The sequence below is a fragment of the Amblyomma maculatum genome, chromosome 5, assembly GCF_055883805.1.
Source record: "Amblyomma maculatum isolate TAMU_Amacu chromosome 5, ASM5588380v1, whole genome shotgun sequence".
Classification (NCBI taxonomy): domain Eukaryota; kingdom Metazoa; phylum Arthropoda; class Arachnida; order Ixodida; family Ixodidae; genus Amblyomma; species Amblyomma maculatum.
Window position 1 is genome coordinate 121,038,217 of NC_139348.1, and position 18,763 is coordinate 121,056,979.

The window sequence follows — 18,763 nt, forward strand, 5'->3', positions numbered from 1 at the left end:
TAACATAACTGCTTTGCGCAGAGGAAACCTTTCATAGGTTATTTGCTTTGATTTCTGACCTACGGTACTAACGTTCTATGTCGCACACATTCAACCTCGTAGAAATAGAACTTCTCGTACATTAGATTGTTTTCTTACACCATACAATACAAGAAAGACATCATCTATTAAATTGTGGGTGGGAGGAGGAGAAGAAGCACAGAGGGCTTTTCCGATGCTTCTTCCCTCGCATAAATCCACTCAGGTGACCAGCTGCAGGCAGGCGGCTTCGTCGGCGTCCGTTTTGAAGCTGGTCCTGAAGAACTCCACTATCTTCCGCAAGGCTCGCAGCCTTGAGAAGTTCCCGTACTTGTTCATGGAGGCGCAAGTGTTGAAAAAGTCGTCGTAGCAAACGTCGAACGCTGAGATGCCGAATCGCTGCTCCGGCTGCTCTCCTTGAACTCTGCACAGCTGTAATATATATATATATATATATATATATATATATATATATATATATATATATATATATATATATATATATATATATATATATATATATATATATGAAGGAAAGAAGCCAACAGTCGGCGAGGCCAAGGAAAGCATTGGTGATTATGTTTTATGTCTTTTTTTTAATTTTTACTTAGATAATCACAGAAATGAGTAATGCAATCTGCTTAGGGGAAAGATAATTAAACACAAAGTAGAAGAAAAAACAACGTGCCGATGGTGGGGACCGAACCCACGACCTCCGAATAACGCGTCCGGTGCTCTTCCAACTGAGCTACATCGGCCGCTGTCCCCCCTGCTACTTGTTTGGGTATTTATGTTGTCTGTATACGAACCTTGAGAGTGTTCACCAGCGCCGCCCTCAACTATAGCGGCGGACGTGGAACGTCCTGTGTTACCGACAGCGTCACGTAGAACGTGATCAAGAGCGAGGGCGAAAGCTGTGCTAGAACCCTCTTACGCTACCTATGGCTTCAAGACTGCCGGAACCGAGACCCCCGTAAGCTACAAGCAGATAAATGAAGGGGAAATGAGGGTGCTCGTTATAATACATGAAGGAAAGAAGCCAACAGTCGGCGAGGCCAAGGAAAGCATTGGGGATTATGTTTTATGTCTTTTTTTTAATTTTTACTTAGATAATCACAGAAATGAGTAATGCAATCTGCTTAGGGGAAAGATAATTAAACACAAAGTAGAAGAAAAAACAACGTGCCGATGGTGGGGACCGAACCCACGACCTCCGACCGTGGGAACGCGTTGGACTCCAAACAACGGGTTCGTCTAGCGGTACTCCTGCGCACCGAAAGGTGAACGAAGGCCTGCTAAACGCCTGCGACTTTTTCTTGGGTAAGCTGTAAAAAACCCGCGTCGGTTATCGAACGATATTGATTATATGCATTAATATGTGCAATCGACCACTTGCTGTAAGTTGGCTTCTCTGCAAGTCTTGTTTTCTAACCAAAAGGACTCGTTCCCCCTCGCAATGTTAAAAAACGAACAGAGGAAAGATCTCTTTTCTTTCCAGCTGTTGTCTTCGAGATTACCCAGCGACACCTGACGAAAGTTCAATACCTGTATATACCTCAAAATACAGCACGAAGGGACTAGGGATTGTAGCGCCTTGCCCCCATTCGTTACGCTCCCTCCCTACGACACGTTCGCTACTCGAAAGTGTGAGTACGCTGCAAAAAGCGCCTGCTTCTTTTCGTTTCAGCAAGAACTAGAAGAGTGTTGTGTGATAACGAGATCTTTTGGTTGGATTACGAGCCTTACAGAGAAGCTGACTTGTATTTCGGCGAGTGATCGATTGTCTGAATTCGCTGAAGCTGCATGCATAAGACGGACTAGTTATGCATATGAATGCTTGTTAATGTACAAATTTAGTGTTATGGCACCAGGAACCAAATATTCAATGTTTGAAATCTCTTTACTGCCTAAGAAACCGTAGCGCTTGTGTTGTGCAGGTAATCTTAACACATTTTTGTTTATATCACTGTGAAGCTACAAGGCTATCCTTACAATGATGCTTGCTTGGACAGCCCTGTGACACGTTGCCAACATTCCTGTGAATGTTTACCACCTCACTGTGGGCTAGTTGGTATGGATCTTTGATTGTATACTAGAACATGCAAAAGGCGGACTTAAGTGGATGTCATTGTTTGGTTATGCAGGAGACAGTGACTACCCATTGGAGTCATGGCTGCTTACACCAATGCCAAGTCATCCCAGATCCAACTTGCTGTCCCTTCTCTGCTATCACCTTGCAGCCTGGCACAGTTGGCTGTGCTCACTAGCTGTGTGGTGAACATGCTTAAACCGAAAAGCGTAGCGTTACAGCAAGGTAATAAATATCTGTGACGCTTATTGGAATCAGAAAAGGGCACCAAAGATTTTTTACTGCCACATATACTCAGTAGAAGCACTTATTTCTTGGCCGCTGTATTTCACTCGAGTGTTTTTATTGAGAAAGAGACATCACACATACCAGCACACTTACCTTGATGTACAATGACCATACAACATTGACATGTATATTGTAGAATAATTATCGGGCTCAAAGAAGCCGCTCCCTTTCAACATATTGAAGCTACCTATACAAATAGGTACTGTATGCATGGTGCAGTGTGCAAAACGCTTACATATCAGAGGTAAAAATGCCAGCTGGATGGTATACTACTAGAGATCTTGCTCGCAGTGCTAAATGCTGTAACAGCTGTTAGGAGAATGGTGCACAAATACTAGGCTGCAGTGCCCACAATGATTGCTGAATGATTACAAAATTCTAGTGAAAATAAAATAAGCATCACACATACATTGTTAAGGCAATGTGTGAGCAGATGTTATGTACGCTAATAAAACGTGTAAAACTGCAAGGGGACTGCTGAGCAGCTTTAAGACAGTAGAGGCAGCTAAAACATGAGCGTTCAAAAATATTTTACACCATAAACATGGTAGAACGAGGGAAATAAGATGGCTACTCAATACAAAACAGCACTAAACAAGGGTTGAGGAGGAACCTTGGTTTGCTAGCCAAAATCGAAATGTGGGCTCGGCTTGCAAACTGAGGCTCCCCTCAACCCTTGTTCAGCGCTCTTTCATACACCATAAACATGTGATAAGCACCTCTTTACATAATTGACACCTACTTTTGACCTTGGAATTTATTTTCCAAGTTGTTTTCACCAAATAATCAGAAAAAGCATCTTTTGTGCAAACTGGCTTTTCAATTGAAATGGTTTGTACATAATGCACACAACATGGAAAGGTAATAGAATGAGGAATGTGTGTAAAATGAACATCCTTTTGAAACACTGCACAGACTCCATGATGATATTTCAAAACTAGCACACATTCTTCGCCTTCGAGGTAATCTGCACACCTCACTGGTGGGCCCCTTGTTTATAACACTAGGGAAATTAAGCAGATTCACCAGCTCGCCTCCGGCATCGCGCACCAAGCTTGCGTGATGTGTTTGCCTTTCCCGTCGAAAAGGGGGGCGGGGAGGGGGGGATACCGTTCAACATGAACAGACACTGACAACGTTTCAACAATGTGCCACTAACAAACACAGCCTGCTGCGCGAAATACAACATACTGCACATCCCTGTCCAGACCTGGCTGAACAAGCTCGTCCTCTCCTCGGTCACTATATCAAATTTCTGAATAAAGTATTTTCTTTCTCTGAACACACCAAAGGAAGCATTAACATCACAGTTTGTGTACCTTATAGAGACTAAACAATCAACATCAAAACATCAACGGAATATCGGGAACGGAGCCCGATGTGGCCGAAGTCAGCTGGCTGCGAAGCACAGGAGTGACTGTCACCGTGGCTTGCATGAGGAGTCCGTGGTGGAGGGTCGTGCGTCGGATTTCGTTTCCCGCACTGCAATTGCTAACTCTTGCATAGTAGCTGCCACCTACCTTACTGTAAGTGCAAACGTTCCTCTGTCGGCAAACACAGTAATGTAGCCTTCATGATCTTCTTGTATTTTCTTTTAACAAACAGAACAGCAGACCACATACCTCCCACTCGTCGCTCTTGCCATCGATAGTAAACACTGTTTGACAACGCTGACATTCTTCAGTAAGCTGATGACTTAGTCGATTTTCATGCCCAACGCTTTCAACACGCTGATCACTGCAGGTTCGTAGCCTTCATTGTTTTCAATCGGATTTTTCCAGCTGCTCACGACATCCGCACAAGACCTCGATTTCAGGCGACGCACGGAAAATAGCAACTAGCCGAGGAATCAGCTGTTTTCTGGCAAGCCGCCATGTGCACTCTTTGACACCGTCAGCGTGCCCTCGCGGAGATAAAAAGTTACTGAAGAGCAAATTTAATTGCGAAGCCTAAAACTTATCTCCTTATGCTTCATGTTAGTTAGTTGTAAATACAGTTCCTCAGCAGAATAAATATTTATTAATTTTATTGACTGCGTATTAACTGCGCCGTTTCATAAAAACTTAGGAGACGGTCCCTCGTCGGCCTCGGCTAGCGTTGCGACAAATGTGTAGCAGTAGGCACGACCGCGGAACGGGGACCTCAGGGGCGAAGTCATGCTACGAGTCGCTGGCAATTGGTCGATTCCGTAATCCGTCACAATTGACGTCTTAAGGTCACGTGAAAGCCGCGTCAATTTGACGTCACGCTCTACAACTTGAGAGCGAAATTGAGAGCGTTACAGAATTCCCCCCCTGGAACAATAATTAGCTGCCAGGTAGGCTCACGCGTGACCTACGCACCCACAGACCACTGCGCAATAAAAACATTCCGGGCATCCCTGAGGCCGGAAGAAAATGATTTAGGTTCAGCGCTGAAACCGCGGGGCGCGGAAGAATGCTCACTGGCCAGGCACGTCACGCGAACGTTTGCTTGCCAAGCGATAAAAAGTGCTGCTCATGACTACCGCAAAATTCTGAGCAAGCGCCCCTATCTGTGCAAGTTGCCCCCCCCCCCCCCCTTATCCGCTCTCTTGCGCCGCACCCTCCCGCCTCTACCCTTGGTATGCGCCTCACACAGCCAGCCGCATCCAGTAGCAGAATCCAATCCAATCTCAAATCTTAAAAATAGCACTCACAAAAGCGCACCCCTTAGGGCTGTGTAGGGCAAGTAGTGCTGCTTAGATATGATGACAATTTAAATCCATATGTACGCGTTAATTTTTTTTTTGGCGGAAAATTTTGTCGTCGTCTCAAATTTCGCTCCTGTTCCGGGAAAGTGTCCCCTCCACTTTTCCGGTAATTTAGGAGTTTGATAGGGGGACGCTTGCTTGGAATTTCACGGTATGTCTTCAAGATAAGCTTACGCCGTCATTGTGGAGATACTTCTGCGGCACAGGAAGCAGACTTGTAGGTTCTGCAACTGCTCTTTTAAAAAATCTCACGGCGTGCCTGTCAATGACGGGACAACGTTCAGAGTATGAAAAAAAAAGAAGCAGCGCATCATTTCGATAGATTTCTTGGGATGCCTTCGAAGGGCCGTGTCTTTCTTGGAATTTATCAGGCTGCTATAGTGGTATTGAAATACACTTTATTTTTCTCCGTCCTGTGGGATTGGTTAAGACACCGTTTCGTGTCTGCTATTTATACTTTAAGGCGAAAGCCTTTAATGGCTCATGCTGTCGTGGACAAAATGTGTCCCGCTTTTTCGGCGGCTTTGATTGGCTGAGGCGGGATGACGTCATAGAGGTCTCAACCAATCACAGAGCACGCACCACCACAGTATGCGCGAATGCTTGCATTTTATGATCAAATATGACCAAAGCAATGATAAATTACAAAATGAGAGATTGAGAAATTATTTCGGTCAAAAAATGCTCAGAGATCTGATGATCCCACCTTTTTGCAGAAGCCCTCTTCGTTGTCGAAGGCCAGCACCCTCTGCTCCGTGGAGTGGCGAGCAAGAACAGCACCTTGCTCCTCGCTGTAGATGATCTGATGTTCGAAGTTTGGATCGTGGCAGATCTGGGGAGAAAAAAACCAAAGTGAGAAGTTGAGCATATTGAGGGCCTCTCTACGTTAGCGTCCACTACGTGCGCTCGCCTATCTTTGGAAACCATGGCCTTTTTGAAGGCTATAAAAAAAAGCCATGCAAAAGGAAAATGTTGACTGAGTAAGGTTTTCCTTAGAACAGGTCAAAACTCTTCAAATTGTTATGGTGATTTGGAAAGAACGATTCATGGTTAGAAAGCAATTTGTGATTAAGGAATATAACAATAGCCGGCGTACGAAACAGGGTAGCCAACGACCAACGAGGACCTGCTTGTTTTTACTTGCCAGCTCTCGCTTACAGTGAGATAGCCGTCACACCATCGCCAGAGCGAAGCAAAACAAATCTCTTGTGTTTCGCTGGTTGCCAAAGCAGCTGCAACGCCTATACTAAGTCTAACCTAACCAAGAGTGATACAACGCTCCAAAGAAGACTGCGTAGGAGAAACTAATAAAATGTTGAACTACTAGTACACTTTCATAATATAATTTTTGAGAAGTTAAAGCCTAATACGTGCAACAAATATCGGATATTTTGTCAAATGCTGTGCCAATCTCTCTCAATAGTAATCTGTCAAGCAAAACCAGTCGAACTGTGCTTTTGCGCGTCTTCATCGGTTTAGGCGGAGTTAAACTGCGGCTGATGCTATTTTAAGCATCGTTTGAAGCTTAAACGAAACACGCAGAATATAGTGCGAATAAAATAAAAGATTAGAGGGGTTCAACGCTGCTTAAATGAATGTGGAGTGAAAGCTTTGGCTGCGGGCGACTGAGCGTTGCATTGAACCCAACCAGCGTTCCTCTGAACGCATAAAGTTCCCCTAATTTTTACGCAGAATCCTCTCTCATGACCAGCGCATGCGATGCAAGCAGACGCTTTCCTGCTCCACTTGGTCAGCTCCACTTGGTCAGCGCCACTTGGTCACTTGGTACGCATTGCCGAAAATACCCTTCGCCTCCTCTCCGCGCAGGCGCGCGCACTGCTGGGATGCCGCTGCTCTCCTCCTCCTTTCTGTAACGAGCGTAGCCTCCTGCTCCATTCCCCTTGCTTCCAGCGTCTCTGCTGTCTACCCGTATACTATATACCTCCTCGTATCACGTCATTATCGAACGGTGCGACGCGCCGCGGAGCATACGGCATATGACCGCTGTGCCACACCGACGTCACGAACTCCTGGCCCATCTCTTTGTCTATATCACGTGACAGTCGCTAGGCAACGGAGGGAAGGGAAGTAAGGAAGTTGATGTGATTATGAAGTAAAAAATGGGTAACACTCCAGCTTATTCTTTAAGGACAGGATGCGAGGTGCCATTGATGGCTCTCATTTGCGGGTTCCCATGTTAATCCTCGTTAGTGAGCATGCAGGTTGCCATTGCGTAAACCTTACCTAAAACTACTGTCTCAACCATTGTGTAAAGCATACACTCATATATCACATATACTAGAGCACATCTGTAAGCTAAAACATTTTGTAAATGAACACCCGACGTAGATATATACACGCCCGGTTAAACCAAGCCATGCGAGTGAGGCTGCGTGACCTGGCAGTGGCGTGTCTGATTCGGCATCCAACGACCCATGAGGATCTATCCCCATCTGAAAGGTACTACTCCAGCTGGAAGCTTCTGCAATGCTGTGAGGTCCGGTGAAATTCGCAACCCCCTATCTCATCAGTGCCCGGTCAGTCACCTGCCAAATACCAGCTACCAGAGCCATGCTTGTCATTGCTTGTTCAGAAAACTGACAACGCTGGACGTCCCGGCGAATGAGGCCTTTACCGCTATCACGTTAAGTGTTCATGTATAGTTGGAATCTTCCTTCCAAGAACCGCAGGTGCTGGCAATCTCCAGATACGCTATGATGTCCCTACTAACCCGAGTCGTTTTGGGACATTAAACCCTATAGGGTTTAATTCATATATATTTAAAGTACTGTTATATACAGCGTAGTGTAGTCATATATAATTCAAGTACTGCCATCCTAAAGGCACGATGAGAAAAAGAGAGCCTTACCTCTGTATAGCTCCCGAATGATTTTGTGCTCGGGTTGTAGGCGCACCTCTCGAGGAACCCCACAGAGTTTTTGGCAGGAGTCGTCCAGCGGCCCTTCATGGTCACTGAGACCGTCCATAGTGTCCGCTTGTTCGGATTGAACAACCTTGATAGCTTCCGGATACTGTCGACTGCCGTCGTCTGGAACGTGTGCGCAGATGCCCGTCAGCGATTGGGCGATAATGATTTCGATTTCGGTCTTTATAAGGATGACTCGTGGTGAAGCAATGAAATATTGATTAATGCTTCTAACTGACCTATTAAGGTTAAAGTCTTTCTTGGTACATGATCAAAATCTCGCGCGCGCGACATCTGTTAGCGAGATGTGTTCTCCTTGTCGCGTTCTTGCCACCTGCAATCCCACACTTGAAAGCGCGCAAGAAACACCACGTGACGTGACATGAGTGACGATGTAGCATTCAAACTCACACCTGCCGGAGAAAGCGTGACACATACTGCGCCTTTTTTTGCCTGTAAAGCGATATAAATTTTATGTAGCAATGTAACGAAAGCGCGCCAAGGAAAGGAAACTTCCACTTTGCGACGCGGGCCCCGGCCTTGCTAGCAAAAGCTCTACAAGGGGCGCGATTTACAGTGTACAGAAGCAACGCTTACGCTTTCACATTTCTCCAGTGCAGATTCTGCAGTGCTCTCCGAATTTTCGTTTCACACTTATGCATCAGCCAGGGAATGTATTACAGATTCCGCACACACGAGTTGTTACAGCAGTTGCAACGCTGGTTTCAACTGGACAATGCCTAAGTATTCTGCGAAGGTCCTGTTTCACGTTCACGAAGTACATTTCTTGAGCAATGATTTACACTTATTAACTCAGGTTAAATTCATTCACCATGCTATTAACTTCATCAAGTTCTCCCGTTAAGAGTACGGATTGGCAAAGATATCTTGCTGAACTGAGACATGACTCTGCAACCTATTCTACAACTGGTCACTATTACTTGTGGTAATTACAATGACGCTTCTGTTAACTTAAGGCTAAGTGAGCACAAGGTAAATGCAACTGCGCCTTGTGACGTCATAAATTCGCATTCGATTTCGAACAGCGCGAACACAAACAAGCTCAGAAGTAGAGTAGACCGACAATCTTACCAACTAACGAGCCAAAACATTTTAACGCAGTAAGTTAGCAAGGTCACGTCTACGTATGTAGTGGGACGCAACCAAACGTGCGCGTAAATGGTTTCTTCCAGCTTGGAAATTGACGTTGTCTCACAATTTCCTATTTTTTCCCCGTTATGGCCGTTTGAACGTCTGGTCTCTCCGCCTTACTGTGCACTCTGAAAGGGAGTAATAGCGGTACGCAGAAAGCATGGGCAAAACGTTCAGACGTCGTATACCCACCAGGTCGTGTAAGTAGCTGTCGAGTGCCTCCTTAGGCCTGGTCACCACCGTGGGAGGCAAGACACGGCACTCTTTGACCATATTGTCACCGTAATAGTAGTGGCCTTGAGCGATGAGAAGATCTGGTTGGTAGCGGTTCCTGCGGGGACGCAAATTTTGTATGGCGCTACCTAGTGATTAAAGCACTACCTTTCAGGCATTAGATCCTTCACTGTGCGGCAATGACCAATAATATGCCTTAGAATACCCCAACACATATCCCAGGGAAAAAAGAACTGTCCACGTCTGTGCAAAAGCATCCGTACTTCTAAAGCGGTCACAACCTGGTCCCACCACAAGGCTCGATAAAAGCTTCGCTCGCGTATAAAATCAGCAAGGAAGTTTGATTGATTTCTCTAATCAAACCACACTGGACTATTTTCTCGATAATTGACGGCATGATTGGGGAAAGTAGCTCAATGAAATGCTAATAGTAAAACAGAAATGAGATAAAAAGCGGAGAAGTGTGCCCACTGATATATCTGCCTTCCTAATGTGCACGCCGTTAGGTGCGCTGCATTCGAAAATGCTGTAGCGATTACAGCTAGCATCCGATATATTCTCCATGCAGCCTTGTAGCAGCATGCAACAAAACTTCACTGCTGCTGTGTATAAGGTATGTACAGAGGTAGTCAAATGTTCCCTGGCCGCATGTTCTGCTTCTGGTCGGCATATTCTGGCACTCGATATCCCATTAAAGTAATCAATTATCTCGGAGATTAGAATAATGCTTCTTGTACCCTGCACAGATATTTTAAGACTTGGGACTGTCATAGCTGCCTAACTATACTGATAAAAAGAAGACTGTTTAGCCTGGAAACTTTTGACTGCCCCTGTACGTGCATGCTTCTCACCCGGCTGCATGATTTCTCTCTCTCAAAAACGTTTAGTTCTCACAGTAAAATATCTGTGCAGTTATTACAGTGAAGAGCACAGCGGCCCGAATCAATACAATTCATTTCGTGCATATATTAGCAAGCGGACTGGGACGTTCCTGCCTACGGGTATTTGCGTTTTTTTGCCCAGTTCAACTTACTTGAAAATCAATTCGTACTGGTCTTCCAGGGTGTAGTTGAAAAGAACTAGTGCGAAGAAAATGAAAGAAGGGTGTCCGGCAGCCCTCGGGGTCTCAGCATGGTTGTCGATTTCCTGAAAAAAAAAATGTGGCTGTTGTACTCCTGGGCCCGTATTCCGAGTTTGCGTCATTATCGAAGTGTCGCTACCTCACGTGACCTCGAGCCATCTGATTGGTGGAAACGCCGGAACCGGGTGTTGCCACTACGGAACCGGAAGAGGTGTTAAAATCATGTTCCGGCGTTTCGATCAATCAGATGACTCGAGGTCACGCGAGATAGCGACACTTCGAGAACTACGCCAACACGGAATACAGGCCCTGGAGTGCATAACGAGGTTATGACGAGAAATCATAATTAATTATTCCTGCGCAGTATCTAAATCGCGTGTAGTGGGTATCAAATCCGAACAAAAACCGAATCCAGCGGTTCTGACAAAGATTACGCTATAAACTGTGCGTTCCAAAAAGCCCTGTGCTCATTCACGAAGAAAGAAGTTATAGAGGATTAGGTTCGAGCAAAAAAAAAAAAGCTTTCCCTTTTCGGTAATACTTTAATTGCAGAATTTCGATTATTGTGCTCCAATCCAAAAACATGCTGAAAACTCCATTTTGCAGGCACGAAAAGGAGAACAGTAGAGATGTCGCGACGAAGCCTCCTACTAGGTTTTAAAAAGATCGTTCTGAGGCGTGAAGCTGAATTTTATGGAAGCAGCAATGTCAAAGTTGACGGACATTAAGGCATGCAAATCGCGTTATCTACTGAGCTAGTAATCTAATTAGGCTACTAAACAACATGGGAACACGATTGGCTTGGTTTGTGGGGTTTAACGTCCCAAAACGACTCAGGCTATGAGAGACGCCGTAGTGGAGGGCTCCGGAAATATAGATCACTTGTGGTTCTTTAACGTGCACTGACAAGCACAGCACACGGGCGCCTTGCTTTGCGCCTCCATCTAAAAGCAGCCGCTGAGGCTGGGTTTCGATACCGCCTCAGAAAAGAAAGTACGCAAGCTTTGATGTCCGCACGTTTGAGAAGCTCAGCTTGTAACAATAAAGCACTCAGTTTCTTGAATTCCCGGTAATATAGGAAATGTACCTTCAGATTCTCTATTGCTTTGGCGTGACAAATATTTCGTGAAAATAAATGCTAAAAATTTTGGGTTGGTTTGAGGAGTTTAACATCCCAAAGCCACCCAGGCTATTAGACGCCGTAGTCGAGTGCTCCGGAAATTTAGACTACCTGTGCTTCTTTAACGTGCACTGACATCGCACAGCATACAGGCGCCCTGCTTTTCGCCTCCATTGGAAAGCGGCCGCCGAGGCCGGGATTCGATCCCGCGCCCTTGGGAACAGTAGTCGAGCGCCGTAACCACTGCGCCTCCCCGGCGGGGTGGCAAAAATTTTGTTCAACCCTCTAGCTTCACCTAAGCGCATGGCAAAGTAGGGTTATGCTCTGCTTGCGGATCAGCATTGCGCACATTCACTTTCATACTTGCCTAATAGCAAAAACCTTAATTTGCCTCTCGTTTATCGCACACATTTTCATTATAATGTAGTCCTGAGGTATCACATTATCTGAAAGTCCAGTCGACATATATGTAACACCAAATTTTAACCAAGCCACATTGACGTGCCTAGTGGTCTATGAGCATTGTGCCTGACATGGTTGCGCATGGTTAAATTCCCGCCTGACTCGCGCAACTAAAATAAACAGACCATCAATCGTATCAGTGGTCGGTCATGTTATCTGAAATGTCATACAGCTAGCTAATTTTCACTCCAAATAGTGACAAAAATGCCAGATTTCCCGTAGAGCGTGGCTTCAAAATTTATTGCATTTAAATATAAAGTGAATAAACCATACAATAGATAGATTTAGCATACCGTGACACGCGATCCGCCACCGTGACCCTCTACCGCTCGTGGGTGGGGCGCACAAGCTGATTGGTTCCGATGCGGCAGGTTAATGTGTCGACATCCAGTACGTGGCGCCATCTATCGGCATCAAAGTGATCTGGGCGTGCGCAATGGAACGCGTGGTGGCGGATCACGGTAGCGTATCGCAGATCACGGTGTGCTAAATCTTTCTAATATTTTTTTTACCGCTGACAAACTTGTATCACAAAGAGCGAGATAAATCTCGGTGCGCTGGCTGCCGGTAGGGTTTAGAGATACACGCACACAATCTGCATGACGAAGCTTTAAGATTGGGCCAGCTAATAACCAAAATAACCTAAAATAATATTATTTTTATCGTAAGCACGAAACTGAAGATTGCCGATATCAAGCCCTGCTTTTATATTTTGTTAACCGGTAAATATGGAATCCGAAAATCCCACGTAATAAAGTTCTTTGATATTGCTGTCCTGCTTGAGTCTTCTTGCCGTGCTGTCGTTGTGTTAATGCTGCTATAGTCGTGTCAACTTCTTGGTTAAAAGAACAAACGGTGTCTGTATTATGAACAAGAACTTCGATACACGGTATTTTCTGAATTTGAAATGACGGAAAGCCGACTAAACGATCTATAAGACGCGTTAGTTTTTTCTTTCGATATTTCTAACCACATGGTTAATTACCTAAGAAATGCGCCAAGAACCACTGACGCCTAGTAAATCGGAGAAAAAATTCTGTACACTTGATTATTGTGAAATATTATGTAAATATAGAAATTGTTAATGAGTAGTTAATTGTTAATAGTGAACAATGCCATGCTTAAGTTAGGATCTATATCCGCGACCTTTTAATTTCACTTGCGGTGCTCGGCCATCTAGTCTACGGTGATGGATGTTAAATTGACGTTTTTCGCTAATTGCTGCTTGAGCCATGCCATGTTCCCTATTCCATCAACAGCGCAAAAAGCCAAAATCGGTAGATCTTGAGCACCGCGTTTCCGAAATTCTAAATTGCGATGCTACTTTTGATAATGGTCAGCGGATGATCTCTGAAGCATCTAGATGCCTCTCTATAGCAGTTTAAAAGTGAAGTTCAAATGTTGCCAGGTTATTTCATTACTAATTAATTAATTATTTCATTTATTTTATTATCTATTCTTGACATACAAAATATCAAAATACTGACTGAACCCACAGCCAGAGGCTAGCGAGGGGTTCAGAAACAGAATATATGATGGCAATGACAAAGTACTTGTGTAAAATAAAAAGCACAAAACAACGGCAAAAGACCGAAATACAGCACACGATGAGAAGAAGATGAAATAATGTGCATTTTAGAGTAGAAAGAAAAATCTGTAATGAACAACACGGTACATCAAACACAAACCAAAAACGACTGCCACATAGGTCAAATGAGGTTCGTAAAGTATGTTCTTAATGCTTTACTTGTTTCATGAGAGTGTTTTATTTCTGGGGGTAAAGTCAATCAGCTTACTAGCTCAGTAGATAACGCGATTTGTATGTCTTAATGTCCGTCAACGTTTACATTGCCGCTTCCCTAAAATTCACTTTCACGCTTCAGAATGCCTATTTTTATAACTTGAAAGCTTCTTCTTGACACGTCTACTGTTCTTTTCATACCTGCAAAGTGGAATTTTCAGCATGTTTTTGGATTAGAGCGCTAATATTTTAATATACGTGATGTCACTAAAAATTCTGCAAGGAAGATCTCATCGAAGAAGGAAAGGTTTTTTTTTCCCTAAACCTAAGGACGTGAAGTTCAGTTTCCAGTTTGTATATTTTTTGTTTAAGTATCATGAACTTTGGAGCTGTAGGTAAAATTGAGAAACCTTACATCTTACTTGTTCAGGGAAGTTTCGTTCGAAACCTATTCCGACCGGCATTTATTGGCGGGAACAATACAGACATTGTGTGGCTTTCCGTGCGGCTCCCAGCATGCAAATGAAAAGAAATATCACACGTTGTGAGCATTAAGTTTTTGTTTTTATTTTCAAGCGCTGCTGCCTTTTGTACTCGAGAAAAGAAGTACCCATTTCAAGGCGAGATTACCGCATAGACCCTGCGGCGGCCTTTTTTCTGTTATGTTCCTCACCGTCGCTCACGATCAAGTGCGTTCCTAAAGCTGACCTTATTCAATATCTCTGGAATGTCATGAATTACAGTTTCCTTCAGATGAAGGTGCTGACGTCAGGGTATATACCTTGAGGCATTCCAGGGCCTCGTCAATTTCATCCTTATTCAGGTTCAGGGTGGGCGTGTCCAGGATGCCGAAGTGGAAGATATCGCGATCCCAGAAATAGCCCAGCGGAGACCGGCCACTAGCTCCGAGGTTCGCCTTCAGATGAGCTGTGCTTCTGCGTTATGTTTCAACCACATAGAGTAATTAGAGCGCGAAACAATTACCAACTACAGTCAGACTAGGAAAGGTTCAACATGCGTTTCGCGGTAGTCGTGCACTCAGAAATTCCTATGCGGTGACCAAAAGTGCAACCAAAGCGTGAAAGCAGCAATACTTTGCCGAGAGCATTGGCAGTGTCATTCTGCGCAGTCGAGGAATTCACAGCGCAAAAAGTGCAACAGAGTACAAGGGCAACTTCTCGGGTTATCAGCTAAATTTTCAGTCAAATGTGAAATAGTGTAAAACACTGTTATTAAGACACTGACGTGCATGGGTGGCACGAGTTTGGGACGAGTAGAAATTTCAGCAGTTTTTAAATATTTGTCTTTGTTTCCACATATCACTCTTTTCAGCACGTTCTTAGACACACGTTCTGGTGGCAGTGAAAAAGTAACTCCTTAAATGTCTACACAAATATTCCGTCTGGAGTTCGCGCTCAGAGGAGGAACTATGCTAGACAACAGCAAGATAAAGGCATTTCCAAGGGGTGTCTATGTATTAGTGCCGCAGAAGCCGCTATCATGCTCCGCTGGCAGTTTCCAGACCGTGCATTTTCATGATATTCTAGGTCATTCTCAATTACAATTCAATTCAGTCTAACTGCTTTGGACTGCGCGTACGAAATCCCAACCAATATATATTCCTTGCTTTATTGCACTTAAGATATCCTCTACACGCGTTTAGTTTTGAAACTCAAGTCGCATTCCACAGAATGTTTTCTTAGTGGGTTCGAAATTCTTATAAGGAGCTTATCTGGCGTTTACATCAGCCCTGAGGCAGTATTATGGACAACGAGAGGCATCAGGTATAGAAACAAAATGCTTTAGTTAGGTAACCAACAATGCTCATCCTTCTACTGTTGTTTTAAAGTCATCTTTCATTTGTAGAAGTGGAGGAGCTCGTCCTCCAAAGCGCACTAAATAAGAACATTTGCCGACAATTACGTTACTTCCTAATGCGAAATCTGAGCGCAGCTCATCAGCTTTTCGATAGGTTGCGGCAAATAATTCGAGCAAGGCATTTATGTACAATTACAGACAACTTTTAATATTTCACATATTCCATACCAACTAGTTCCTCTTCCGCGAGTGACAGATAATAGAGAGATTTAGCATACCGTGATTCGCGATCCGCCATCGTGACTATCTACACGCTGATTGGTTCCGATGCAGCAGGTCTATGTGCCGACATCAAGTATGTGGCGCCACCTATCGGCATCAAAGGGATCTGGGCATGCGCAGTAGAACGCGCGGTGGCGGATCACGGTAGCGGATCGCAGATTACGGTGTGCTAAATCTCTCTAATGGGCCTTTCCTTACCTGTAAACCACGTAACTGGCTCTAATTAAGTTTCGATGGAGGTGAAAGAAGAGGTGTTCGAGTGCTGTGCGATGTCAGTATACGTCAAAGATCTGCAGGTGGTCGAAATTAGTAAGGAGCCTTCCACTATGGCACCCGTTTCACATTTTCCGCTTTCACTCCCATCTTCCTTCCTTCCTTTACGGTGCGGTTAAGGAGTCCACAGAACAGGTGTGAAAGACATTGAGCCTTCCCTTTTCTGTGATTCAATTATTTTGTTATCGGGTCTAATTAGTTACCTAATTAAACCACATGAATCATTTTGTCACTTGCACACTTTTAATTGACGCTGTATCCTATGGTACCATTCTTTTTTGGTTAAGGAGCTGGTTGCAAGGGACAAGGGCGACGCCGACGATTACGTTACTAGTTACTTGTTAGTTAGTTACTCGTTTCTCTGCTATAGCGTCAACAAAGTCATGAACACCTTTGTTTGTTGCTCTGTCCTATGGTACCATTATTTTTGACTCTGGAGCTGGTTACGGGAGACAAAGGCGACGCCGTGAAATGCTGGAACGGGCGCTAAAAGCTGCGCTCTAAAATTCCGAAAGCACTGTGGAGCATACGCTGCAGAAATGCTAAAACCTAAGCGTTGGTGGTGCACATGGCGCATCACGTTTGCTCTAGCTCATTACTCTGGCTCATTATAATTATCAATTAAAAGCACTGTCATTATTGTTGCTAATGCCATTATTGCCATTATCCCTAACTTCAGCCTCATTGTCATAGCTACTATCATCTTCATGGTTGACAAGGGGAATTATGATGCGTGTTTCGCGATCTGGGCGTGGCGCAGTTAGTTAAAGCGCTCGGCTGGGGATCCAAAGAATGCAGGTTAAATTCTTGGTAAGAAAGGATTTATTTATTTACGGAGCTGGTTACGAGGGACGACGCCGACGGCGATGCCGTGAAACGCAGGAAAGGGCGTCAAAGAGCTGCGCTCTAAAATTATTAAACACTTGCAGCGCGCATTACGAGAGGCAAATATACATCCTGGCAGGTGAGGTCAAACTGTATTGAACCTGACAGGAGTGCATATAGTGTAGTTAGCTGCGCTACTTAGCTTTGGCGCCACACTTCGAGTGCTATGACGGCGCGCGTCGGGAACCAGCGCACAAAAATCGATGAAGCGCAAGAGAGGCGAAACGAGCAACAAAATTTGGGGTGTCCGTCATGGTCTCAAGAGATATGGCAGCAGTGTGACAACATCGCTGGGTAGAACGCTCTACCGTAATATTCCATCTCGTCGGTGTTTCGCCAGCGGCGTAAAATATATCGTAAAAATTGGGGTTGTAGATACATCGGTGACAAAAAAGGGGAAAAGGAACAAGCTTCTCTTGTGCTAATGAGGAGTGGAGAAAGGTGCTCTGAGCTTTATTCATGGGATGTTAACTTGCCTAAATATAAGCCAATTTCGAGGGCCAGCGCTACCTGTTGCACACAACTGTCCGGCGCCATTATGCAGTGGTAACTAGCGATCGAATTCCGGACCGTCTGTATCAGCGTTGTACACCACGGTACAAAGAGTGGACGACCTTCTGTTCCGTATCGGACAGTCTTCCTTGCGCTCAAGAACAAAATATTCACCTACGTTATCTCGATCGTTTTCTATTTTGCAGGACTATCTTTTGACCTATTCGTCGTGAGAATTAGGAGTATGCATGAAGAGAGCATTTTCTTTCTCTTTCTCCTTCTTTCTGTCCCCATTTTTTTCTTCTTCGCGGTCGTGGCGTTCGGTAGAGTATCTTTCGGAAACCGGCACGCCCACGGTTTAGGTTTTGTAAGGGTCAGTGATGACTCGATGGTTTTGACATAATCGATATTTTTGCTTAAATGGGGGCGGACGTGTCTTAGGATGGGATGGGCGATGATCTAGGATATGAGAGTATTTCAGATGCGTGGTGTGGCTGTGCTACGATGTGAAGCCGGCTATGAGAGAGATCTTTGTTCACCTGTAACACATGGCTGGTTTGTGAGGTTTAACGTCTAACGTTTAACGTGCTTACTCGAAAGCGAAGGCAATGCCGAAAGCGGTGGTTTTGTACGTGTTGTAAGCGTCGAGAAAGACTCGCAGGTCCTTATGGAATCCCTCGGTGTTCAGGAGCAGATTGCGGCCATCCTTGTACATCGAGTCATAGAAAATATAGTCGCAGAGGCCATCGTCGGGGAACATGGCCCCATTGATTATCTCTGACCCCATTGTACACACCATAGGTCGCTCTTTGAGGACTGTGTGGAAAGATAGACAGACGCCTTTGATTATTTAATGAATGCATAAATATATTATTCACTCATCACGTCAGCCAGAAATAAAGTAAAGAGCGAGCGGAAGGCATGAGTGGATCAGTCATTCAAGCCCCTCTCATATTTCAAGGTATAAATTAAACAATCTAGCCATGAGTCAATCAATAAATCAAATAACTTACAAATTCCATCTTTCATTCACTGAGTCAATAAACCACTCAATTGAGAAATAGAAAAATAAAGAAATAAGTTAGCCAATTAAACAATCAAAGCGTAGAGCAGGAGGAAGGATGACCGTGAGCAGGTTGTAGAAATTTACAGAATGATGGCACCACGCATG

At 44.5% G+C, this 18,763-nt stretch overlaps 1 protein-coding gene across 1 annotated transcript; it reads right to left on the reverse strand.

The window, feature by feature from the left end:
- Positions 1-235: 235 nt before the first annotated feature.
- LOC146189354 (uncharacterized) lies at positions 236-18,401 on the reverse strand. The gene is made up of 7 exons (XM_084605249.1): positions 18,186-18,401; positions 14,624-14,777; positions 10,472-10,584; positions 9,397-9,535; positions 7,996-8,175; positions 5,833-5,958; positions 236-450 (listed from the first exon to the last, which is right to left on the reverse strand). Exons 1-7 carry the CDS (start codon positions 18,389-18,391, stop codon positions 241-243), a joined length of 1,128 nt encoding a protein of 375 aa, XP_084461375.1. The 5' UTR covers positions 18,392-18,401; the 3' UTR covers positions 236-240.
- Between the last annotated feature and the right edge of the window lie 362 nt (positions 18,402-18,763).